We start from the raw sequence: 25,699 nt of genomic DNA, 5'->3' as shown, positions 1-25,699 counted from the left end.
TAAGAGTAAGGCTATAAGGCTGTAACGTAAGCTGTCAGCGAATGAAAATATTTCATTTCGTGTCTTGCAACCTTACAGCCTTACTTTTATAGCTAATGTAGACGAGCCTTAAAGGCCTATCTACAATGGCTGCAAGAATAAAGCCTTTTGCACAATGCCAGACAACAGGCAATAAGAATAAAAGTAGACCAATCACAATAGATTATTCTTGTAATAGTCGATTGTGATTGGTCTATTTTTATTCTTATTACCTATTGCCTGGCATTGTGCAGAGGGCTTAAGAGCCAGAGCACAGACTTCTGCATAACGCATAATACACAACGCATAAGAGAATCAACCAATCAGAGTTCTTCATTTCTGTCCTGAGGAGGGAAATGAATAAAACTAATTGGTTTATTCTCTTATGCGTTATGCATTATGTGTTATGCAAAAGCCTATGCTCTTGCCCTTATTCTTGCATTATAGATGGGCCTTAAGAAACCTTCTATAATAAGTAATTAGTCATAAGCTATAAGCAAATTGACCAGACACAATTAATTATTTCAAAAATAATCGACTGTGGTTGGTCAATTTGGTTAGAACTTATTGGTCTGTTCTTTTCACCTGCACTGCGGAACTAGTGCAATAAGTTAGAATGAGACAACTATATTTTTTCTCACTTTAACTTATTGTACCAGTTCAGTAGTGCAGCTGAAAAGAACAGACCATATGACTAATAGCTTATTGTAGAAGGCCCATAAAGAACAGATTTTCTTATTGGGTGACGTAAGGAGCGTGACCTTCCGTAATATTTGGTTGCTTCAAATTTTACGATGATTTTGTGTCTTCAATAGTGCTTTATCTATGACAATATGCGTTGACGATAAAGCAGTTATCGGCCATCTATCAAGAGTACGAGTTAAGGTAATAAATTAACAACTTTGTTAATATTTTTATATTTTGTTTCAGACAATATCTATTCTAGGTTTTACATAATTTATACATTTTTATTTATCAAAATTTAGCAAAATATTTTATATAATATAATATTGAAGCTGGTAAATTTCAACATAACTTAGAAATATTTAACTAATTGAGAAGAATTTGTTGATTTCTGATATTCGTTAAATTATAGTAATATATAATAAGTTGAAATCTTTTTTCATCTTAAATTCTCAGGTTTAGGTGATGTACGCAGCGTATTATGATAATTTATTGGAAGTAGATACGTGATTTTTTTATTACAAAATGGAACCAAAGATAATTGTTTTGAGCTTATTCATATTCTTTTTCCTTGCAACATCGGCCAGTGACACTCAAAATACACCGAAAAAGAAATCATGGCGCGACAAGGATATACGAGATATGACAGAAGCAGATTTGGAACATTTGTTGGATCAGTGGGAAGTAAGGCTACTATTTCTATCTGACTTTTTATGAACTCTGCATGACCTTAGGTTTTATCAAATCGATGAGATTAGGATTTTATTAAGTTGATAAAAAATATGTTCTTTTAAATAAAATTTAAATAATAAAAATTATATCCTAACAAAGTATCAATATAATATTTCAGGAAAATGATGAACCTTTAGAACCAGATGAATTGCCAGAGCACTTACGTCCCAGTCCAAAAATAGACTTGTCTAAGGTAATAAATTTTTATGTTTGCAATGAATCTCACATAACTAATTATTTATATATATATTATATATTTGTGGATCCATTAGCTTTTTTGCATTTGTGTATAATATAGTTTATTGTATAGATAGATACTACAAATCCAGATAATTTACTGAGAGTAACCAAAAAGGGAAAAGGTGTTATGATGTTTGTGGATATGAGGCAAGATATTTCAGAAGAGCAAGCTGATGTTGTGATGCGTATTTGGCAGACTAGTTTGCAAAATAATCATATCATTGCAGAGAGGTAAAATAAATAACATGTAACAATATTTAATAAGTCACAATATGTTATTGCTGACTTGATTTCTGCATATAGTCATTAGATTATTACCATATATCACAAGAGAACTGAATACGGTCATTGGATTATTACCATATATCACAAGAGAACTGAAAAAATATCAAATATACTCAAATATATGAAAATATATACATTTATACTATATGCAGGTATCCAATAGATACTAGAAGATCAATATACATGTTCCGCGATGGTTCTCAGGCTGTTGATGCTAAAAATTACTTGCTAGAGCAACCTGAACTATCTCATCTCACTCTTGAAGGGCAGACTTATTATAGGGATAGTCAACAACAGGTTGTTTCCTATATTATACAAACTTACATTTTTCAAATTAGTGTATGAAATGAGAGCAATAAAACAAATGTTAGTTCTTTTTCAGGCTGCAGTTGATGAATTGGTAAAGAAGCAAACTGCAAAAGCGAAACAAACCAGGGTTGATCTGTAACATTATGTATATGATGTCTCAGTGTAAGCATTTCTCAAATATTTCTACTTAAATCTATTTAAATATTTCTACTTATATATTTCTAAATAGAAATTTTTTTGGACAATATTTTTTCTACATTTGTTAGTGATGTAATTTATTTAAGGGGCACAGTGTTAGATGTGTTCCTACTAAAATATATGGACTGAATAAAATGGTTCTTATGCTATCTGAAAAGATTTATTGGTTAACATAAAATAAGTAATTACACAAAGAGAGAAGGATAATAATTATTTTTCTGTACTTATTTATTTGTATCATTCTTGTTGGTCGACTCTAACTGAGCGTTGTTTATTATTTTGACTTCTCGTTGAAGTTCTTTTACCACAGCTGCAAGAGCATGTGGATTTACTCCATTCTCACATAGCCTGATGCACATGCTCAGTGTGGTTGGATCTAGATTTGTATTCAGCAATTTGGAAATCTGGTACAGAGTTTGGAACGTCTTACGAGCGGCATTCACCTGGTGATTCACAGGTTCTGGCATGCTGGCTCGGTTACGTTCCTTTCTAGAAACAAAATATTTAGTGACATTTTGAGACAAGTAATTCCTTGTTAAAAGTATGAGAAATGTACTTATGTTTTGGACTTTTTTTATTTTAAGGTACAAGGTGTTTTTTATACACTAAATACAATATATATAAAAATGGAGAAATATTCTGTATATGTGCAAATTTACATTTGTCTCACAATATCTGTAATGGTAAAATTTTTATGAAGATATCACATGAGGTGCAACATGAATATCTTATATATTGCTGTTTAAAAATTAAAATAAAACATAAGAACGTTTAGGTTAGGATATTCAGTTGATTAAATTTTGTGGAGGTGAAGGTTTATTAGCATATTAAACAATAATTTATGTTTTACTTGCCATGTTATTTAAATACTTACTCGTCAAAATTAGACAGTTTTATAATAGTAAATTACAAACATAGGACTGTAAAAAGATATTACTTCGTATTGCGAATCTTGAACCGCCATAAAATATAAATATGTCAAATCCCACGAACTCGATAGCAATTGGCTACAAGTTACTACAAGTAGAATAAAGCCAGCGGCACACGATGCTTGTTTTCGTGCTGGATTGCTTGCTGGATGAAAATACTGCGTTTTGATTGGTGCATTTTCATCCATCTTCGAAAATATACCAATCACAACGCAGTATTTTCATCCAGCAAGCAATCCAGCACGAAAACAAGCACCGTGTGCCGCTGGCTTTAAACAAGATAACCAATATATTCGGCAATCCTCTTCTGGTTATATACGTAATGTAGTGGCACAGAGGAACGTGAGAGCGGCTAATACCAGAGAGTAACTTGAGAGCGGCCAATACGACATTTTCTGCGACACCGACTTTCCGCACTGGGAAAGGACGCCATCTGCATCCATTTTGAGAGGGGAACTACGATAGTACATCCACTTTCAGGTCTCGGTGGTAAAATCTGCATATGGTGGAAGTCCATGCTACATCCATTTTCAGGCGGTTTATGTCCGTGCTGCAATGACAGTTGCCATCTCTATGCCAGACTATGCCCAGTGGTCTAAAAAGAGCGGGGGAGAGGGGGGAGAGGAGCAGAAAAAATAAAAGTACGTATTAAATGTTAAATCTTCAAATATATATTGCCGTATCAAAGTCTCTTCTATAATAAACAATTTGACATGTATGGAGACGCATGATGTATCGTTATCCGCGTCCCGTTCACTTCGTCTTGTTTTTTAATTCAGCATCCCGTCCGCTCCGGACATTCGCTCGTGGCACTGACAGTGGCCGTCGGTGAGCATTCGATCCGCTCGGAGGAGCACGTATTATTCACGTAATTAACGTGACGAGACTCCGATTATAAATATCCCGCGAGTCGACGAAATGTTTGAACTTTTAAAAAAAGCATCAAAGAAAATCACGTTAATGTTGTCATGGGTAAAATCTCACCCCGGTATATATTTTCTTATTTTCGAAATAAAAAAGCCAAACGAATGCAATTAAATGTTATTTATCATCATTGAATATTAAATGAAAAGTAGAAGAGTTATTGTCCGCAGCGGATAATCTAACATTTAATAAGAACGAGACAAAATTCGCATGAAATGAAATTCCACTCTTTAACGCTACCATGACCCTTAATTATTCTCCGAAAACGGCGTTACAACAACTTTGACATTCTGTACAATTAGTTGTTAATATATTTTCTAATCGTACACATCTTTAATTAACATAAAGCTAACAAATATCCGATGCTTCGACAGAATAATTTTCTTTATTTTCAGTAATCAATAAGTAGTAAATCAATGTCGCGTACAGTTGAAAGGCCTCCTCGCATTTCCCTCGTTGTCCCGGAACCTTCGAGAAAAGAAAAGATGCCCAAGGGCAAGTCTCTCTTGCTTCAACCGCCGCCGAGGTCCGCAATGTTTACATCGCGCCGATTGTGTTGATCGGCTCGCGAGCGACGACACTTTTTGCCCTTCGTTTGACGTTTGACGAATTTTCCGGGAATAAAAAGTCGGAATTTCTCAGTTGGCGCTACTGTTCTAATATATCACTTCTTTTGTACAGTAGAAAAGTATTGCAGAGTTTTATTATAGTTATAAGTTTTACTTGTAAAATCTTATGTACACATATATACAATAAAAAAAAATAATTTGAGTTTGGTACTTCTAAAAATAACACAATACGTGTTGCGCTTGTACTTGGCGCCTTTTTTTTTACCTTTTTGTTTAAAAAGGTAAGTTTTATATAATATTAAATATACGTACGTTTCACGTATAACGTGATTGACTTGGAGTACTCCGTGCCCACGCATGTTATTCATAGCGACGCATTCATACTTTCCCTGATCTGTTACATCGGATTCGATAATTTGCAAGGCACCTGAAACATAAGATGTGATATTCTCGAACAGCGTTCCTCTCAGGATTTTCTTGTCCAAAGAAAGATCAATGATGTGATCGCAGATCTCGTGTATGTCATGTCAAAATAGAGACAGTTTGAATTCAGCGTAATATGATTCTTGGAACAGACGTAAATAATTATTGTGAAGTTTGAAGCTCTCTCTCTCTCTCTCTCTCAGGCATGCTTTGAAAACACGAGTTGTTTTCATTTTCAGCTAACGGACGACGCAGGCATTAACATTGATCGGCAAGGTGGGGGGTAACCGTGCCTTCCCGATTGTTTGTTTTCGTACGCTTATATATGACTCCGTGATTGCGGAAAGGACATTGCGCCTCGGGCCGACGAACGACGCGCATGCCGCGAGGCAGAGCAGTGTCGGTTAATACGCGTTTCTTTGTCCCCGAATCTTACTTGCGCGAGTGTTAGAGCTAGAGTCAGTGTCGTCGCCAGTGCTACGATGGAGTATCCAGGGGTGCTGCGATGGAGTAACCAGGAGGACGTCGGATCGAGAAGTCAGGATGGAGAGAGGACTCGGAGCGCGCCGAGAGACGTAGCCGAGGACAGCGATACATCATGTATGGTATTCGAGGTACCTCGAGTAATTATTATTACGCAGGACTTTTCTAATTTTAACGGACCTTACTCGAAGTAAGGACATACCCGAGTCGAAATTAGATCAGCATTCATAGTTTATCATCTGAAAAATAGCTTGAGATTTGATTATTCGTTAAACTAATTTCACGTAACATGAGTTCTACTTTTCTTTTCTCGTAAAATATGAATGTCTATTCAAGCAAGGTTGCTGAGGCAAGCTAAGGTTTATGAATACAAATTTTTAATTATGTTCTCAATGAAAAATTGCACATAATTTAAAAAAACTATGAATAATGATCTTAGAATCTGATATAAATTTTACAAGTGTTGATTTTTATTCGTCTAATAATGCTCAGATTGCTGTTTTCGTTTAGAATCTGCTAGAATGTCCGTTTCTCATTCTTGTTTATCTTTCTTATTATACCGAATCAGAATTAAAATCTCTATTAGTGAAACAGCATTATTAGACATAACCGTTGTCTTTTTGCAGCTTCAGCTCTTTTAAGAGCTACAATTCTCATCATTCTCATTAGAAAAAAGAAAAGAAAAAAAAGAGAAGAAAAAAGGAAAAAAGAACTTTAAGAATGATGAGAATAAAAAGTGTTTTTCATCCCCCTCCCATTTCCTCTAATTCTTATATGATTATTTAATCCTTATATATTTATCTCACGCGCAATTCTAACAAAGGCAGTTCTATTTACGTTTTTATCTTTGTTCTCTTTCTTGCGCTGTTAAGCGAATATATAATCAAAATCAACAAAAATTGCTCATTTAAATTAAGAATATAAGGATTAAGTACATATACATTATCGAAATAAACGAGTATTAAATAACTGCGGAATACGTCGCTGTTGAAGACTCATCATGGGCGAGACTGCGAAAGTAGCCAGATGTAACGTTCAGGTAGGACAAAGCTTGTTCACTATTGCGCACCTAGATATTCTACATTGATTTTTCAAATTGGATGCAATTTGCAGGATCAATGTAGAATTAATATTTCGACTCGGGAAAGACTCGGGAATGAGAACGAATTGTCATTGCACTTGGACAATCTTCTAACACTGATTTCTGGTATTGATCGATATTCGATTTTCGGTACTGATTTACTCTTTCATTCCTCTACAAGAAAAAAAAATTGATACGACTCGTCCATTTAACCGCGTTAATTTGATGAATAAATTAAATATTGATTGGTCTTCAATTTTCGGTACTGATTTATTCTCTCATTTCTTTATAAGACAAGAAAAATTGATACGAATCATCCGTTTATTCGAGTTAATTTGTTGAGTAAATTAGAGGGATAAATACCTAAAAAATGAGAACAAATTGTCATTGTACTTGGACAATTTTCTGACACTGATTTACGGTATTGATCGATATTCGATTTTCGGTACTGACTGTCTTACTCTTTCATTTCTCTATAAGAAAAAAGAAATTCATACGAATCATTCATTTATCCGCGTTAATTTGATGAATAAATTAAATATTGATCGGTCTTCAATTTCCGGTACTGACTGATTCTCTAATTTCTTTATAAGAGAGTAAAAATTGATACGAATCGTTCTTTTATCCGACTTAATTTGTTGAATAAATTAGTAGGGTAAGTACCTGCAAGATGAAAACAACTTGTCATTGCACTTGGACAATTTTCTTGACATTGATTTATGATATTGGTCAGTCTTCGGTTTTCGGTAATGATTTATTTTCTCATTTTTTTATAAGACAAAAGAAATTTATTCGAATCGTTCGTTTATCCGAGTTAATTTGTTGAATAAGATTAGAGGGGTAAGTACCTGAAAAATGAGAACAAATTGTCATTGCGCTTGGACAATTTCTTGACACTGATTTATAGTATTAATCGATATTCGATTTTCGGTACTGATTTACTCTTTCATTTCTCTATAAGAAAAAAAAGTTCATACGAATCGTTCATTTATCCGCGTTAATTTGATGAATAAATTAAATATTGATCGGTCTTCAATTTTCGGTACTGACTGATTCTCTAATTTCTTTATAAGAGAATAAAAATTGATACGAATCGTTCTTTTATCCGACTTAATTTGTTGAGTAAATTAGTGGGGTAAGTACCTGCAAGATGAAAACAACTTGCCATTGCACTTAGACAATTTTCTTGACATTGATTTATGGTATTGATCAGTCTTCGGTTTTCGGTATTGATTAATTTTCTCATTTTTTTATAAGACAAAAAAAATTGATACGAGTCGTTCGTTTATCCGAGTTAATTTATTGAATAAGATTAAAGGGGTAAGTACCTGAAAAATAAGAACAAATTGTCATTGCACTTGGACAATTTTCTGACACTCATTTATGATATTGATGGATATTCGATTTTTGGTACTGATTTATTCTTCCATTTCTCTATAAGAAAAAAAAATTCATACGAATCGTTCATTTATACACGTTAATTTGATGAATAAATTAAATATTGTTCGATCTGCAATTTTCGGTACTGTCTAATTCTCTAATTTCTTTATAAGAGAATAAAAATTGATACGAATCTTTCTTTTATCCGATTTAATTTGTTGAGTAAATTAGTGGGCTAAGTACCTGCAAGATGAAAACAACTTGCCATTGCACTTAGACAATTTTCTAACGCTGATTTAGAGTATTAATCAATATCCGGTTTTCGATACTGATTTAGTCTTTGATTTCTCTATAAAAGAAAAAAAGATTGATACAAATTATTCATTTATCCGCGTTAATTTGATGAAAAAATTAGATACTGAACGGTCTTCGATTTTCAGTACTGATTTATTTTCTCATTGTTTTACAAGACAAAAAATATTGATACGTGTCGTTCGTTTATCCGAGTTAATTTGTTGAATAAGATTAGAGGGGTAAGTACCTGAAAAATGAAAACAAATTGTCATTGCACTTGGACAATTTTTTGACACTGATTTATAGTATTAATCGATATTCGATTTTCGGTACTGATTTACTCATTCATTTCTCTATAAGAAAAAAAAATTCATACGGATCGTTCATTTATCCGCGTTAATTTGATGAATAAATTAAATATTGATCGGTCTTTAATTTTCGGTACTGACTGATTCTTTAATTTCTTTATAAGAGAATAAAAATTGAATATGAATCGTTCTTTTATCCGACTTAATTTGTTGAGTAAATTAGTGGGGCAAGTACCTGCAAGATGAAAACAACTTGTCATTGCACTTGGACAATTTTCTAACGCTGATTTATAATATTGATCAATATCTGGTTTTCGGTACTGATTTAGTCTTTGATTTCTCTTTAGAAGAAAAAGAGATTGATATAAATCGTTTGTTTATCCACGTTAATTTCATGAATAAATTCGATATTGATCGGTATTCGATTTTCGGTACTGATTTTTCCTTTCATTTTTCTATAAGAACAGAAAAAATTCAGACGAATTGTTCATTTATCCGCATTAGTTTGATGAAAAAATTAGATATTGAACGGTCTTCGATTTTCGGCACTGATTTATTTTCTCATTTTTGTATAAGACAAGAAAAATTGATACGAATCGTTTGTTTATCTGAGTTAATTTGTTGAATAAGATTAGAGGGATATATACCTGAAAAATAAGAACAAATTATCATTGCACGTGTGCAATTTTTTGACACTGATTTATGGTATTAATCGATATTCGAATTTCGGTACTGATTTACTCTTTCATTTCTCTATAAGAAAACAGAAAATTAATGCGAATCGTCCGTTAATCCGCGTTAATTTGATGAGTAAATTAGATATTGATCGGCCTTCGATTTTCGGTACTGATTTATTCTGTCACTTCTTTATAAAAGAAGAAAAATTGGTACGAATCGATCGTTTAACCGAGTTAATTTGTTATATAAATTACAGTGGTAACTACTTGAAAAATGAGAACAAATTGTCATTGGACAATTTTCTGACACTGATTTATGGTATTAATCGGCATTCGATTTTCGATACTGATTTACTCTTCCATTGTTCTATAAGGAAAGGAAAAATTGATACGAATCGTTCATTTATCCGCGTTAATTACTTTTTTATTTATTATATATAAGTGGTCCATGGGACGATTAAATATTCGAATACATGTTGCCGTATCAAAGTCTCCTCTATAATGAACAATTTGACACGTCTGGAGACGCATGATGTATCGTTGCCGGCATCCCATTCCCTTCGTCCTTCTTCCCTGTATAAAATGTCGAATTGAAACGTATTAAAAAGTATTGACATTTTGAATATGTCTGAATTCTGAATCTTTTTGATCCGAAGAAAAGGATTGAAAAGTATTAGTTCCCATTAAATTTTATTGTGCTAAATGCGAGACGGTCTCTTTCGCCCGGGTGCCTCACCAGGGAAATTTCTCTAGTACGCTAAATCCCGTAAGGCTATCAGTCTTTGTAGTATATCTCGTCGGTGCATAGGGTTTATATTACCTGTACATACATATTTTGAAACATTTTCTTTGGATATTATAGCGGATATTCTTTGGATATACAAGCGGATTTTGCGTGTCACGTAATATCCTTCGGACTACACGGACATTATTATTTTCATCATTTTGATTTCTTTGGTATTCATTGAATTATCCAGAACGCCCCAACTGCCATGTTGAACGACTCAATTGTCGTGTGAAATGTTTCGATTTTCACAAATTCATATAAAATTTTTCATTTTTCACTGATTCACAGAAGTCTTTCACTTTTTATTAGTCCACGCTAGGGAAAAGATTCATGATCGCTGCCCCGAGCAGCTGAAACGCTTTTTAAATCATCTATGTCGGCGCGCTTTTACTCCTCAGATTTCTGTCTGTTCTGTCATTAATAACTAGATAATTATTGCGAATCTCACAAAATGGTATGGGACTTTTATGTTTGTCTCAATCCAATCTACCCTCACACTTCGGGTTGGCAGCTAATTACCGGACACTTCGTATGATCTTCATGATATTAATCATATACAATGTCAATTCTTTTTTTTTGCACATGTTAACATGTTAATTCATGTTATAAATGTGTAACAATGTGCGAGACCGTGCTTGTCAAGTACGCTATTATGGTTGTAGCACGAACATGCCACCACATACAGATTTTACCGCCGAAACCTGAAAGTGAATGTAGCATCGTAGTTCCTCTCTCAAAATGGATGCAGTTGGCGCCCTTTCCCAGTGCGGAAAGTCGGTGTCGTCGAAAATACCGTGTTGGCCACTCTCACGTTCTTCTCTGGTGGTAGTGGGGAACCGACTGTACTGCCCTTGGCCTACGTACCGAAAGAATAAGCGAACTAATCACTTCCGTCACCACTAAAATGCGAGGAGTTTGTACCCCTTGAAAAAAACAGATCCCATGATAAACGGATAGAAATTAACCGAAATCATTTTATCTTGTCAAGACCAACGTTAATATAGGACAGTACGTAAGTTAATCAAAGTAATTTTTATAATTACATGAAATTTTTAAAAGTGACATCTTAACAGAATATGTATAACCTTATCAATATATATGGCTTGGCAAGAAATATAAACTTTGTTAATTTGTTGATTGATTATATTCTGTTACTTGATTATTACTTTCGAATGTTTATGTCCGATAGAACTTTACTCTCTAAATGAATCTTTACATCATGCTTTTGCAGTATTTTGATATCTTTTTGTTAAAGGATGAGCAATAACAGAACAAAAAAGGAAACGTATGAAAATGATGCAATCTTGAATAATGTGGCTAAATTGTTATCCAAAAAAAAGGAAGATCAGATTTTGTTACTGAGGTCTCTCTTTAAATATGGATATCCAAATTTTCCACTTGAATCTTTTTCTGTGCCTCGAGAAGAAATTCAAAAAGTATTAAAAATAAGACTCGATGAACTACGTATTATTTTTCAAGATACACCTTCATTAGTTCATTGGGTACATGGTGGGTTATTCAAGAGTAACGAATCTATACCAATGGCATTACTATTCATTGAATGGTATGAACAACATCCTTTTCATCAGGATAATGCAGAATGTGATTTTAGGTATGTATATACTGTTATACATATTCTGCTTAGTTATAGGTTGATAATAAAAAGTAAATATAAATTAATTACAACTAATAATTATAATATCCACAATTGTTCTATTGTAATTAACTGTACATTATCACTGTCAATCTAGGATCAATGATAGGATGATATAATTGATATTTATAAAATTTGTTACCTTTTGCACCATAAGATATCTTGAATTCCTTATTTATTGTTAAATATCAAAAAGAAAAGCTAATTGATAAATATTTTTGCAGGGAAATATACCACTTTCTTTATAAATTAACAATGAACCAAGTTCCTGCAGCCATTTCAGAGCAATCTGCGCAAGTTTTACACACTATAATTACAGAAGTATTAAATGAAGCATGGCTGGATAAACAACAGGAACTTTTCACATACTGTAGCGAAATATTTAAATATAGAAGAACACTTCATAGACGAGTATATCAAGGGAAAAGTTGGTTTCTGCTATAGAATTTTCTTATATTTTAGATTTTATTTTATGATAATTAAAATGTAATGTTTTAATATTTCTTTTTCAGAGAGGATTTCTAAGAAAGAACAAAATATGTTAAACCATTGATAGATAGGAGTCATTTTAATATTGAATTATATATAATCTCTTCTTTTTTACATTTCTTTAATATTTTTTAATTTTGAATACTTAAATATCATCATCTGACATAGTTCCAAGACTGTAAGGGTAGGTAGCTTTTGTTTCATTTAATTAACCATTAATAACTTAACTGATACAACATGAATTATAAAATTAAATTGCTCTCTACTCTATGAATATTAGAAAACTGAACTTCTCTTTAAGAAATCTGCCAAATACAGAAAGGCAAATCTGCTTTTCTTTAACACGTTGAATGTCATGATGGTCATTAAGGATCAATCTAAATAATCGTACTATCGTGTCACATGAAGTTACATATAAAATATAATTGTATTTGAACAGTTGGTTATATGACCAATAAGGAACCAATGAGATAATGTAAAAGATGCATGCAGTTCAAGTTACATTCTTTTACTAACTTGGTATAATTTGTCAATTAAGTCTTTGTCAATCAATAGGAAATCAACACGGCAGTCAACGTGTTAATCTGCTAAACTCAATGTGTATTGATATTTTTTTTCTAATTTGCGCTAATAGTATCATCATTAATTGTTTAATATTTCCCAGGCATCATCTTCCAGTTTTGAGTTCCAGTTCTGTGCTTTATTGTCCGCTTCGAAATTAATCAATGACTCTTCTTTCTTTTCCTTAGTTGGTTTCTTCGAGGCCTTATTCATTTGCTTAGTGTCACTACCCCATTCCCAATCACAATTTGAAATATTACAAGAACCTCCAGTGGATGAGATATTACCCCTAAAATAAGCAAAGCATTGAATAAATTTATAAAATCAATTTCATATGTTAATCTATATTTTTTACATGTAGCAGTAAAAACATACAATGTAATGGATTGACAAATATTTTTATAGTGTTATAACAAACTTTGTTGTGTATAATACTGAAATTCAGAATATTTTGTTTGGTGTATTTGTATTTGCTTTTGGAAAAAATGAAAATTCTAATAATTATGATTGATAACTAAAGAAACTAAATATTACTTTTTCCTTTGCCATAAAACATTGGATTCACTTACATGTGGATATTAATTGTTTATTAATATTAATAATGTGTTTATTAATTTACACATGAACGTTAATAAATCCTTAGTTTTGTTGACGATTTAATTAGTACAAAATTTTTATATCAATGAAAATGCAAATGGGAGGGATTTGAAACAAACTTACTTCGAACTAGAACTTCTCACAAGAGACGATTTTTCATTGGAACGATTAGATTGTACCGAATCGCTATTCTGGTATGTATTATTGGAACATTGATACCGGTCCATGGAATCATATTGGTTTTGTTCAGCTGAATTGGTCCCAGCGATGTCGCCCCACCCTCTTCTTCCTAAATCTCCTACCTGTGCATGTTTCCAGGAATTAAATTTCTTAATGTTTATCTAGTAACTTAAAAACTTCATGATATATATATATATATATATATATATATATATATATAACATAATCTTAAGCAAAATTAAACAAAAGATGTTGAAAACAAATAAACTTATACCTTTGCAGCTAAATGATTGACCTGGGCCCCAACTTCTTCTAATAATGTGCCATCGCGAACCTAATAATGCGATTTAATAGAAGAGAGAAGAAACAAAATGAAAATACAACTTTAAAAAGGAAAATAATAAATGTCACCAAACAATATGCATCGACAAAAAAGTTAACTAGGATTAAAAAGAAATAGAAAAGAATCTTTATATTACAAAAATGACAAATATTTATAACTGATGATTATCAAAGCGTTCGTGGCTATTGTATTGATATCTAGATCATTTGCCTTTTGTGTTGCGAGCCCTCCGATTTTGATAGCATTCTCGGTAGCCTTGCTTGCTATTTTCGAAGCCGAGGAGGAAAATATTGACCAACCCTGCAAGAATGAGCTGTCTTGTGTTAATAGTTCGGCTAATTCGCTAAATTTGTAGAAATTGCACAAAGATGAACTATACAGTTGCTAATGAAGAAACTGCATTATCAAACAGTTCTTGAGATGAACTTTTGGGCGGTGGGTCCATTTGGTAGCCGAATCCTCCATATTTGCCACCTTGACTAGGTGGTATATTTCTATCAGGAAAAAAAAAGGAAAGAAGAATGGACATGGTATAAAATTATTTAACTATTCATCTTATAAATATAGAGAATAGGATGTGGAAGAATATAGTATTATATGATAGTTACTGACTCTGGTCGATTGGCATTTTCACTCTGTTTCTTAGCAAAGAAAGATTCCGTTTGTGCCTTCAAGCTATTTGAGTCTATATTTTGATAAGATGTTGGAGTCAAGTCACTTTGATACGAATGCTCTTGTCTGCTTTCGAGATAGATGGAAGGCTGGAAATCTTTAGCTCCTGAACTACTTGGACTCCAAGGCTCTCCTCGTGCCAATGTAGCAATCTAAGTTTTATGTATTATTCTCAGATCAAGATTCACACTTTTAATTTGTAACTACAATCTATACACAGGTATTTTACTTTGTCTCTATATAATGCTGCTGCTTTTGTATTATAACGTTGTGAGATAGACATGGACTCATCCCAGTCAGGTTGTTTTTCAAAGAATTCTCGAGCGTTTCTGTTGCCACCCACTTTCATCTTTTCCAGTTCCACATCTTTCCATTTGTCCATAGAGACAGAACGGACAAATGACAAGTGCACACCCAAACCACGATGCTTGCCAGAACATTCCAGACATATCCAAATACCATATGTCACAGATACCCATTGTGGGTTATGACTTCCACATTCAAAACATTTCTAAAAAATATAAAAAAAAATTATATCTTTTCAATTAAAAGTTATTACAATTTATATAGATTTTATATAAATATTCATGGTTTTAATGAACAAACTTTAAAGATGTAAACATTTTTCCTTAATTATGATAGATCAAAGTATATATCCAAATATGTATGTGTGTATGTGTGTGTGTATGACTTAGGTGTATAATTAAGGAAAATATATACATATACACACATATGTATACATTAATATATTAATATACTTAGTGATAGGAAAATTGGTCTATATAGCTCTTTGTATATATATTCAGAATAAGACTAGCTATAACAGAAAATATCTCCTAGACTGTAGCATAGAAGATATATATGAATAGCCATTTAAATTACATATAGGAGATTTAAAATGTATACTATATATTTAAAATATAATTACAAAACATATTCCATATGTTAACAATAAATAAAAGGAAAGTGAAAGCTTTCCAAAATCATATTTCAAAAGTCAATCAAAGTACGCATACATATTTAAGTATAGAAGTATATAAGACATGTTAATATTTAACATATGATTTAGTATGTTTTTTTATCGAGAATTGATAAATTATTATAGATTATAATCATATTGCATATTTTAGTTTATCTTAACAAAACTTACATTGTTTTCATCCTTTGGTTTCAATTCACCGAGCACTCGTCGCGTCCGTGGGCTGGCCATAGTCACATTCAGCTGTCAAGCTCTGAAATATACAACTAATATAATATTGTGAGTAAAGATCCTAGAATTTTATAATTCTTAAACTCGCATAACTGTTTTTTCTCCTGACAGAATGCAGAATATACGAGACAGCTAACGTAATCAAACCAGAATTTAACATTTGAAGATCCATTCACAGTGATTCTGGTAATATTAAAATTAAAATATTTGACAGTAATCTGCCAGGAATGACATACCGAAGTAAACGTATTTACCTCGTGGCTACGAAGTCATCATGTCTAGTGATTCTTCCGTGGAACAGGAAAATTTCATCCTACGTGGACATATTGGAAAGTCGAACACGATTTTAACCATATATATGATTTTAACACTTGCATAGTGTATGGCGTATCCCAGTGACGTCACATAAGAGAGTTAAGTTCTCTCCGCAAGAGGTCGTTCGCAATCGAATGTCGATATTATATGCATCGATATTATTATGTATATCGACATCTTAGCAACGGTTACCAACTTCGATAACTTTGATATATTTCAAATAAATATGAGTGACCGCGAAAGTAGACAAAATGGTGAGTTCTACACGAAAAACATTTTGACTTTGATAATAACGATTATAATGACTGATAATAATGATAATTTTTTGTCATAAGTTACTTATTACAATTGGCTAATTGCTAATTACTAATGAAATTATTTTGATATGATGAAAGTATTATTATCATTTATAAACCTTGCGATTATTTTGAGGTTCACCTATTGCAATATTTTGAATGCTTTTTATACTTTGTACAAAAGCGGAGAGATCGAAGCATTCACTCACTCATTTATTTATTTATATGTAAATGAAAAGCATATCATTATATATTTGCGAGTAAAATGGGATATTGATTTATAATCTTTACTTACAAATGCAGAATTAGTTACTTTTGTGAACATTTAATCATTACATTTATTATAATTATTAATAATAATTATTTCCGCGCATATATATTCAAAATTATTACATTTCTAAATATAATTTATTTAACGCCGATATAAAGCCGCGATTCATTTATCAAGAGAATCAAGAATGAACAATCATCTATAACTTAATATCTTATAATTTTCTACAATATTGTGTTCAATATCTTACAATTCAACTTTTAATGTAGTTGAAATAAAGGCTAAGAAATTATCTTATATACAGTCAATAGCCAAGGAGGACTAGAATGAAGCACACAAAGTGGATGGCTATGGAGTTCAGCAAGAGATTAGCAGGTGCTCCACTTTCTATCCAACAGACATCCAACTTACAATTAGATGCTAGCTGTCCAAATTTGCTCTTCAAAAATTCCCAGTCGCAGAGTCCTACTAAGCAACCATCATATTGTACTGGTTTCTCTGCCAGGTAAAACATTACTTTATTGTTGTCTTTACTGTCATTACACCTAAAAATATTTAATATTTTATATAAATCAGAATTTTTGAAATACAAAGACAAAGAAATTTTTATATATCTAAAAAAGTAGTAGCAAATATACCAATAGAAATTTATTTGTACTTCAAAAATAAAAAAAATTTTGTAATTTCTGGATTAGTATATGAATTAGTTGTGAGAGTTGTATATAATTATAAATTTAGCAATTATTTGTTTGTATTAAATTTAATATATAATAACAATTAAATAATCAATTTAGTCATAAAAGTGACTAGTTGTAAAGTTAGTGGAATTGAAATAAATGATAACCAGCAATTGTCCATGTTTTTGAGAAAAGTTTTCTCATACACTTACTTATAAAATACTGCAATGAGATTCGCGGCAAAAGAGGATATTAAAGAAGTTCGCCATTGTCTTTTGGCCATATCTTTATAAGTGAAGGCAGTTAATGGTGTTTGATCTTCATTTATGCCCATTGTGGTCAGAAGGTTTTGCAGACTAACAATGTCACTAAAGTAGAAGATGCCCATGGGTTCGTTCGATGTCTCATCGTGTGCTATGTTCCTAATTAAAATGTATGTGCATTTATAATAATATATATTAATATATCCGTATCTAGGAAGAAAAAAACAATATCAATTTAAAAAAAATTGGAAAAACAAATTAAGAAAATGAATGAAAAATTTGAAGATATTTTATAATGTATTTTGCATAATTAAGAATAACATATCAAAAACTTTAAGGAAAATGTGGAAATTTTCATATTAAGATAGTTGAGGTAAAACTTGTTCGTAAAGAGCTACCAAAAATGTTGCATCATATCGTGCAACAAGGGACATCCCAGCCGAGCGTTGATTTCACGTCCATAGCCTGCTTTGTAGTAATAATTGAGGTCCTCTCTGTATTCTAGGATTCGAAGTTCTTCTTTGTTGAAGACAGCACACCAGGGCGACAATGTGATGACCGTCCAAGCCTTTTCATATCGACACGCTTCATACATGGCATTGATACGATCTATAAAGATACAAATAACTCTTTCGTTAATAATTCAAATAATTAGAAATGAAATTATTAATTGCGATAAAACCGATATCACTTCGACGTACGCACCACTAGAGATATTGTAGAGAAATCCTAATCGTCGGCTGACGTTATGTACGAGATTTTGAAATATCGGTCCAACGACGAACAAGTCGTATTCCGTATTCTCGTATGATTGCTGATGCTCGTCGTTCTCCCACACACCGCATGTCTTGTATGCCTGTGAAATTAAATGGAGAATAATATTCCGAAAAGCTTCCCGATTTCGGGATTACGATCTTTCCGATTGCTATTTTGCGTTTCGAATTTCAGATTACGTTTTCTTTTTATCTTTAATATATATTTTCTTTATAGGCATGAAAAAAAGAGTGAAGAAGCACGCAGCTGAACTCACGTTCAGTAGGGTGTCGTTTAAGAAACTCTCCTCGGGGACTACAGCATTCCTGCTTCCGAATAATCCTTCCATGAAAGATTCCATACTGCGCTGCGCTTCATTGGCCCGGAACTGAAAATCAATCGCTACGATTGCTTCGTAATTTACTCGATTTTACTTATTGACTGACGAATTATTCGATCGAATTAGCTGATATCGTTAATGTTGCGCGTTTATACTTGTAGTCGAGAAATTGCAATTGCAAAGGAACACCTTGTAATTGCTGGACGATATGTTGCTTGTGAAGGGCTGTAATAGTTCTGGAAAGTTGCTCTGTAATCTTCTTGCCAACAACTTCATGTCTTCGACTCCCTGCGGCGTCAATGCCTCCGCCCGATGCGGCTTGAGATATTCGTCCGGTTGCCATCTCTTCAAGTTGTCCAAGTCTCGATTGCACATATGACCGACTACATGACGTGTATCAGAAAGTGATTGGCGATTCAAGGAAAGTCGATGTGAGAAACACGAAAATACCTGTTTATAAGGACTCACCCCCACGCGTTTCGTGATTGTGTAGTATCTGATCCCTTATATCGGTCAAAGAGTTAATCATGTTGATCTCTTCGAGAGTTGGACAACGAGTGCCATATGTAGCTAACATCCACATTTGCACTGGCCGACAGTCTGTTAAACATACAAATGACGGTAACGATAACAATTTTGATAGTTTTCCAAATTAAATTTTGACTCTATATATTAATGTTATAATATTATAGTAATATATAACATAATTCACGAATATATATATATATATTTTTTTTTTTATTTAATTAATTTATTTATTCGACCAGCCAACAACGATTTCTTACTCGGCACTGTCTGGAATCGAGTCTTGCCACCATGAACGAAGTGATAGGCTGTTTTGGTAGCCATGTAAAGATATGGATCATCTTCATCGGCGAAACAATAATCTACATCGCGTGCGAACACGTGGAAACACTTGAACACGTTCGAGAAGGCTAGGAGCGATGTGACCACCAATAGCGACGGTAGCGTAGACATTGTAGAGGTTGTTGACCTGCGATTTCATGCAATCTTTCTTCAATCTTTAAGCATCGGCTAAGGATATTTTCGTAACGTTAACGCTCATGCGGATGTAGATGAATCACGTCTCGATTTGTTCTAGTATGTAGTTGTGATCTTTTGTTACGACGTCCATATATCTTCTAGCGTCAACTATTCTCGTTAATTCTGACCGATCTGAGAGATCGGTCCATTCATCATTTCTTCCTGCTTCTTTGATTTTTCGCGCTTAAAAAACATTTTGTTTGTTTCACCACTTTTGCGAAAGAAATTTATACGAGGTGTAGTCAACCGGTTACGTCGATAATAGCTTCAAGAACTAATCTTTCGAGCGATTTTAATGAAGCGTTTTGTGGGCCACGCGGGAAGTTTCTTGGAAAAATGTGTTTTTCCTTTTGCTTTCCGCGGACCTCCATAAACCTACATTTCACCGGCGTGGCTGACGACATCACGGAATGTAACTTATTACTGCGCTAGCGTAACGTAGCCGCGATTGCGTAACCGGAAGTGTTCGCGCGTATTCTCATGCGCGTTAAGATCATCGCGAAGCGCAAGATGCCGATGAAGCGTTAACTGCGATGAATTAGAGAGAAGGTGATGAACGACGATTTTCGCGAGTCACTGTGACGTATCTAGTTACCTACACCTGCGCGATTCGATTATTTCTCCGTCTCTTATATCTATTCTTATATTCTAAATATCACTCTTGCAGGAGAATATTTGGTTCTGACATCTCAAGGAAACGAGGAATCTCATGTCTCGAGGAATACTATTTGAGAAACGGATGCTGAAAGAATTGGAGCAATTCAAGCATTTCGTAGTTTTCGTCAGTCTGTAAGGATATGAGAAATCTGTCGAGATATATTTTTGTGAGAAAGTAACATACTGTATTGAGGAGGTAGACGTCAAGGGCAAGGATAATGTTACGAAAGAAACGAGACGCGAATAAAATTACGTTAGCACTCGTATTGCACAACGGAAACCGGTTTCGATGTTGCCTCGGAGATCTATCTCCGCAACAATATCCTCGGTACTTTGTAATCGAGGATTGTAACTGCTAGACGACGTACAGAAATAGCGTAGACGTAAGTCCACGATAATACGATTGACCACGACTTCGGCGATTAGCGGAACCTTCTTTTATCCTAACAACTCGCTACTTGGCCTACTTATACTTAATTTCTCATGTCCGCGAGTACCAAGTGCCGTCGTCCAACTTGGCTGCAATTCTCATTTCAATGTGAAATCCATTACACGCCGGTTGCTTTACATGCTATTTCGAAAACAGCGCAGTGTAATACGCAGAATCGTTCGTTACTCGTATAGTATAATTAAGAGTAGGGGCGATTCTGTGTAATTAAGTGACGGGATGAAAACGTCTCTTGCGAGAAATTTCGTTTTTCAGAGGGTCAAACATAAAAATTTGAGAGAATAGGTGATGTCATGTCTTTTTTATAATCGTATGTGACTGTTCATAATATGTTATATAAGAATCGGGTGATATTGAAATTTGATATTTTACAAATAACTTGTCCTGCAATTTTTTATCAATTATCCTTTAATCTTTTTTTAAGCAAGATATAATTTATGTAATCCGATCCGACAGCCACTGTCGAGATACATTGCGTGGACAAAGTAATTCAGAGTTATTCAATGTAAACATGGTAGAATGATGTGTTATTAATTTTCGATGCGAAATATTTTCTCGGGAACCAAGCTCCATAAAGAGAAAACTAATTTTCACATTTTCACTCCGAGCATTGTCTCGTGCTGCGAACGTGGTTTTCGGTAAAGATTTTCTTCCGATTAGGGAGTATCGCGCGCGCAGCAATAAATGACGGCGTGATAGACCGCGCATTCGTGACAATTGTTCATGAAAGTAGGACGACGACGTTGGTCACGCTCGATGGTTCTTAGCAGGAGTAAGTGTGTACCTGTAATTATTCGTGCGAGTTTGCTCGTGTTTCAGTGAAATCCGCGCAACTCGTTCGCTCGATTCATCGTCGGCGAGAGAGACAGCGATCGGTGGCGTCCGTGAAAGCGAACGCTGCATGCGCACTTCTCGCTGTCCGAATCGCGGGAATTCGCGGGGATTACAGAGCTTGCGATCACGCGACACACGAGATTAATGTGATATTTGATGCGAAGCGCGAATTAAATTGTCATCTCGTGGCGCGCGAGCGTGCCAGTGCGCGATATGTTAATTTCATGTTAACTTTAAGGTCGCGAATCGGTCGTTTCCGGCGTTGTTTCAACACACACGTCATTCAGTGATTTGAAAATATTAAATTTTTTCCAGTATCCAATAGGAATAGGAATGCAAGGATCTTGAAGATCTATTTATTGTTAATTGAAGATTTTAACTGTTATATATAAAAAGTTTGAGGAAATGAGAAATATAGGATCGATGCGTCCTAAAAGCCTCAGCATAATGTACAATGTTTGCACTTAATATCTGATAATTTATGATCACTAGAGTTCATGAGGAATCTAAAATTCACGTCCTTAATGATCCAATGATCGGAGAATTCTAATGTTTTGAAAGGAAGTTGAACTCAATCTATGAAGAAAAATTCAAATGTCATTCAAAATAGCACGGTTCTGTGTGACGCTAAAAATCAGATGTTCATTGATCCGATTATTTCAGACTTCAAGAGGTACGCCGTTAGTTTGATCTTGCCCAATATCGCTCTGCGATTTTAACTCTAAATCAATTTTACCTAAGGGATATTTTACTTTCAGGAGCAAGCCGAACTCATTCTTCAACGAAGTCATGGTGAATAGAAATTCGGCGTAATTCATATATACGTACAACAATTCAGAGACGCTCGCTACCAAGGAGGTATCCGAGAATCCAAGACGTCACTCGAGAACTTGTAGGGTGCGGCTGATCGAGCTACCGCCGACGCCGCTCGGCGTAGGAAGGAAAATCGAGAACGAGACTCGAGTGTGTATTCGTATGTGTCAATGAGTGTATTCGTACGATGTAAACAGGTATGTGGGTGTACCTAGACACGATCGCGAGTACCGTTCGCCACGGCAGTTCGTGCGGCACTGTCGCCATACCGTCGCGAGGTCGTCGAGCTTCGTTGCTTCTAGCAACCGGCGCCTAGCGCATGTCTAACGTTTTAAACCTGACGTATCGCGACCTCTTCGACCTGGTTAGCTACGAACGTCGGCGTTCCGTCCTAATTTGAACCCTGAAATACTGGGACGAGTCAATTCTGCGCTTGCAAGATAAAAATTACACCCCTTCCCCGTTACCTTCCTACCACGACGTCGGAGACGCAAGCACGATCCTTTCTCTCCTGTATGCGTTATCCCTAAAGTTTGCTCACTGGGGGGGGCAGGGGAGATAATTTGTATAACAAAGAGTGAATTATCGAATATTGATCAATGTTCATGCGATCATAGTTTTTGTTGCTTGATAGATTTTTCTTCTACATCACAATTTTATAAAACTCTGTCGAATATCTTGATGTGATCCTCCTTAAAATTTTACGCCACATAGTTGTAAATCGCAATCGTCTGCAACACAAGGACCAACATTTCCTTCAACCTCACTCAATCACATATTCTATTTTTGCAGCCCTTGAGGATCACGGGATTCTCTACCAGGTAGAAAGCGACTTTGGGAAGGGAGATTCCTTAGAGTCGCATCTAAAATGAGATATTTTCATCATCGTGTCGTCAGGGATAATAGACGAGGAGTCGCATATGCGTAGCTCAGCTTGTAAAAAACAGTTAAGAAGTTGATAGGGATGCTCTCCAATTCCTGTGGGCCACATCTTTGTAATTCTAAAGTATGAGAGGCATGATATCCTTGTTGATACCCATCGAGGTGAAGCAAAATATCCGTGTAATCGTTTTGGCGGAAGAAACAAGTCCGATTGTTGAATCGACGTCACGAATAGGACTGTCTCTCAACTTGTAGATATATGACAACTATTTATGCGACTTACACGTGAATACTAGGAGTTTTTATTTTATTTTTTTCATAGATTACCTCGAACATTATCTCGCATAATTACACTTTAATTATATTATGAATGTACTATTCTTCACAGATAATTTTGTATGCCCGTTGATATGACATGTATTTTATATAATTTGATATTAATAATATTTTCAAAACATGTTACAAGTTATTCGTAATAGAGACCAAATACGCAACAATAAGCGTGAAAAGTCCGGCCCTCGAAGGAGAAAACGGAGTAGTTATCCTTTTCGCTGTCCCACAAGTAACCAACAGTAGTCTCCACAGACTGACTGACCTTCTCGATAATCGTAACGACGATGACGATTTTGTACCTAGAAGTAACGATGATAAATTGTCCGTCGAGCGTAACGAGTGTCTCCCTGTGTCTTGTAAGTACATATTTTCAAGAACGTTCTTCTAATTATAATGTTGAAGTGAATTGGAAAATAGCGGTCTTCAGGGACACGCTTTGTAAAGTCAATCACGCTTTGTAATGTCTATCACTTTTGTTAACATTTAGCTCTGCAATTAGGATTTACATGTTACAATAGAATTTTCTACAACTCACGCGACTTTCATATAATAATAATCAATTAATAAATCACTTTCATGAACTTAAAGTAAAATTAAATTTTCTTTGACAAAGGTGATATGCCAAATTTTCTTTGACAAAGGTGACAATGTCATTGTGACATCATAATTATGAGTTTGAAATTCAATGAGTCCGATTTCAGAAGAAAGAAAAAATATTTGGCAAATTAAATTTCAGAGAGATAAGCAGTGAACAAAATGATACTTTTCAATTAATTTCAAGTCTGCTTTATTCCATAGCCTTTTGGCTCGAGGCTTACAAAAAATATTGGAAATTGGAAAGACACGATGAACAATATCTTTCTTTTCCTAAGAGTTTTATTCAAGAGATATCGCAATTTATTGGACATTTTGCGGTTGAGATTGGAAAATTTTCAGCGCACCTGTTAAAATTGAGTTTCTTCATACGTCGGCGGATTTCCGATGCGATATCACCGCATAATTTCATACTTTCTGCGTTATCATACGTAAGTTCATCCAAGCGATTGTTCATCACCGATCTCACGATTTTATCAACTTGATCAGTCTTGAAAGGATTTTGTGATTCCATATGATAAGTATTCTGATATTTTGGCACCTACAAATCGTTGTTTTTTATTCGCTATCTTCTAAGATTTCGTTCTTATTATAATCCGTTAGAGCCTTTTCTACCAAATATTCTTAAGTCTTATGTATATACAAAGATTTAAATATAAATATACTTTTGTATACTTGAATCTTTTGTATGTTACATAATATATAAAATGTGCGTACAGTTTTGAACATTCTACGTATTCCTCTAAATCATATTCTATATTGAGTATGAAAAGAATTAATTTCAATGTATAGAATATTTTTCTTTCACAATTCACTCTCTATCTTGATTCTCGTGCTTTAGAGAGGAGAATGTGATTTAAAAAATTTGTTACTGAGATTAAGAATGGGTCTTGTGTATTAAAGTGAATTCTCTCAATACATATTTGTAATGTAATGTGACTATAGATAGCATTTTACACACATCGCTGTTACCTCATTGTCGTCGCAAATCTTGTCGTTCACCTCAAGTTGCAACGGCATAACACGTTTTCTGATGATAAATCGATAAATAGATTTTTTATATACCAAAACGATTTTCCTGATCTCCCGCGATAGGGCTTGTTAGCAGCCCTTACTGAGGTATCTAAGGTAAACCACAGTTACTTGGAAACC

General features: G+C 34.1%; 6 protein-coding genes across 14 annotated transcripts; 2 read left to right on the top strand and 4 right to left on the bottom strand.

Moving 5' to 3' along the window:
• Window positions 1-685: 685 nt before the first annotated feature.
• boca (LDLR chaperone boca) lies at window positions 686-2,615 on the top strand. Of its 3 annotated transcripts, none has more exons than XM_025301184.1 (6): window positions 686-903; window positions 1,159-1,386; window positions 1,553-1,627; window positions 1,745-1,905; window positions 2,112-2,256; window positions 2,331-2,506. In XM_025301184.1, exons 2-6 carry the CDS (start codon window positions 1,228-1,230, stop codon window positions 2,361-2,363), a joined length of 573 nt encoding a protein of 190 aa, XP_025156969.1. In that variant the 5' UTR covers window positions 686-903; window positions 1,159-1,227; the 3' UTR covers window positions 2,364-2,506. The 3 variants fall into 3 exon arrangements, with proteins under 3 accessions (XP_025156969.1, XP_011149668.1, XP_011149670.1); XM_011151366.3 differs by having other exon boundaries at window positions 692-903; window positions 2,342-2,615; XM_011151368.3 differs by having other exon boundaries at window positions 694-903; window positions 1,290-1,386; window positions 2,342-2,615.
• Window positions 2,616-2,622: 7 nt separating this feature from the next.
• On the bottom strand, window positions 2,623-3,501 carry LOC105189328 (mitotic-spindle organizing protein 1). The gene is made up of 2 exons (XM_011151372.3): window positions 3,341-3,501; window positions 2,623-2,955 (listed from the first exon to the last, which is right to left on the bottom strand). The coding sequence occupies exon 2, from the start codon at window positions 2,931-2,933 to the stop codon at window positions 2,691-2,693; it is 243 nt and encodes an 80-aa protein (XP_011149674.1). The 5' UTR covers window positions 2,934-2,955; window positions 3,341-3,501; the 3' UTR covers window positions 2,623-2,690.
• Window positions 3,502-11,070: 7,569 nt separating this feature from the next.
• On the top strand, window positions 11,071-12,639 carry LOC105184012 (uncharacterized). 3 transcript variants are annotated; one of them, XM_019841834.2, is made up of 4 exons: window positions 11,071-11,329; window positions 11,577-11,933; window positions 12,200-12,402; window positions 12,488-12,639. In XM_019841834.2, exons 2-4 carry the CDS (start codon window positions 11,578-11,580, stop codon window positions 12,526-12,528), a joined length of 600 nt encoding a protein of 199 aa, XP_019697393.1. In that variant the 5' UTR covers window positions 11,071-11,329; window position 11,577; the 3' UTR covers window positions 12,529-12,639. The 3 variants fall into 3 exon arrangements, with proteins under 3 accessions (XP_019697393.1, XP_019697391.1, XP_019697395.1); XM_019841832.2 differs by having other exon boundaries at window positions 11,071-11,333; XM_019841836.2 differs by having other exon boundaries at window positions 11,072-11,329; window positions 11,801-11,933.
• ArfGAP1 (ADP-ribosylation factor GTPase-activating protein 1) lies at window positions 12,515-16,451 on the bottom strand. Of its 4 annotated transcripts, none has more exons than XM_011142504.3 (9): window positions 16,282-16,451; window positions 15,968-16,049; window positions 15,047-15,328; window positions 14,758-14,969; window positions 14,525-14,639; window positions 14,356-14,445; window positions 14,077-14,136; window positions 13,746-13,924; window positions 12,515-13,314 (listed from the first exon to the last, which is right to left on the bottom strand). In XM_011142504.3, the coding sequence occupies exons 2-9, from the start codon at window positions 16,025-16,027 to the stop codon at window positions 13,107-13,109; spliced, it is 1,206 nt and encodes a 401-aa protein (XP_011140806.1). In that variant the 5' UTR covers window positions 16,028-16,049; window positions 16,282-16,451; the 3' UTR covers window positions 12,515-13,106. The 4 variants fall into 4 exon arrangements, with proteins under 4 accessions (XP_011140806.1, XP_011140813.1, XP_011140822.1 ...); XM_011142511.3 differs by having other exon boundaries at window positions 15,968-16,062; window positions 16,282-16,432; XM_011142520.3 differs by having other exon boundaries at window positions 16,264-16,427.
• A 658-nt stretch (window positions 16,452-17,109) lies between these two features.
• Window positions 17,110-22,997, bottom strand: LOC105184017 (multiple inositol polyphosphate phosphatase 1). Of its 2 annotated transcripts, none has more exons than XM_011142544.2 (9): window positions 22,754-22,997; window positions 19,728-19,936; window positions 19,411-19,542; window positions 19,132-19,325; window positions 18,880-18,990; window positions 18,555-18,705; window positions 18,248-18,458; window positions 17,799-18,008; window positions 17,110-17,454 (listed from the first exon to the last, which is right to left on the bottom strand). In XM_011142544.2, the coding sequence occupies exons 2-9, from the start codon at window positions 19,918-19,920 to the stop codon at window positions 17,214-17,216; spliced, it is 1,443 nt and encodes a 480-aa protein (XP_011140846.1). In that variant the 5' UTR covers window positions 19,921-19,936; window positions 22,754-22,997; the 3' UTR covers window positions 17,110-17,213. The 2 variants fall into 2 exon arrangements, with proteins under 2 accessions (XP_011140846.1, XP_025156959.1); XM_025301174.1 differs by lacking the exon at window positions 22,754-22,997 and adding an exon at window positions 21,876-22,220.
• LOC105184273 (tctex1 domain-containing protein 1) lies at window positions 22,752-25,567 on the bottom strand. Its single transcript, XM_025301205.1, has 3 exons — window positions 25,520-25,567; window positions 24,895-25,088; window positions 22,752-24,252 (listed from the first exon to the last, which is right to left on the bottom strand). The coding sequence occupies exons 1-3, from the start codon at window positions 25,565-25,567 to the stop codon at window positions 24,087-24,089; spliced, it is 408 nt and encodes a 135-aa protein (XP_025156990.1). The 3' UTR covers window positions 22,752-24,086.
• Between the last annotated feature and the right edge of the window lie 132 nt (window positions 25,568-25,699).

The sequence above is a fragment of the Harpegnathos saltator genome, unplaced genomic scaffold (genome assembly GCF_003227715.2).
Source record: "Harpegnathos saltator strain DR-91 unplaced genomic scaffold, Hsal_v8.6 scaffold403, whole genome shotgun sequence".
Classification (NCBI taxonomy): Eukaryota; Metazoa; Arthropoda; class Insecta; order Hymenoptera; family Formicidae; genus Harpegnathos; species Harpegnathos saltator.
The sequence above is the reverse complement of the archived record's forward strand: the minus strand, read 5'-3'. Positions and strand labels throughout refer to the sequence as shown.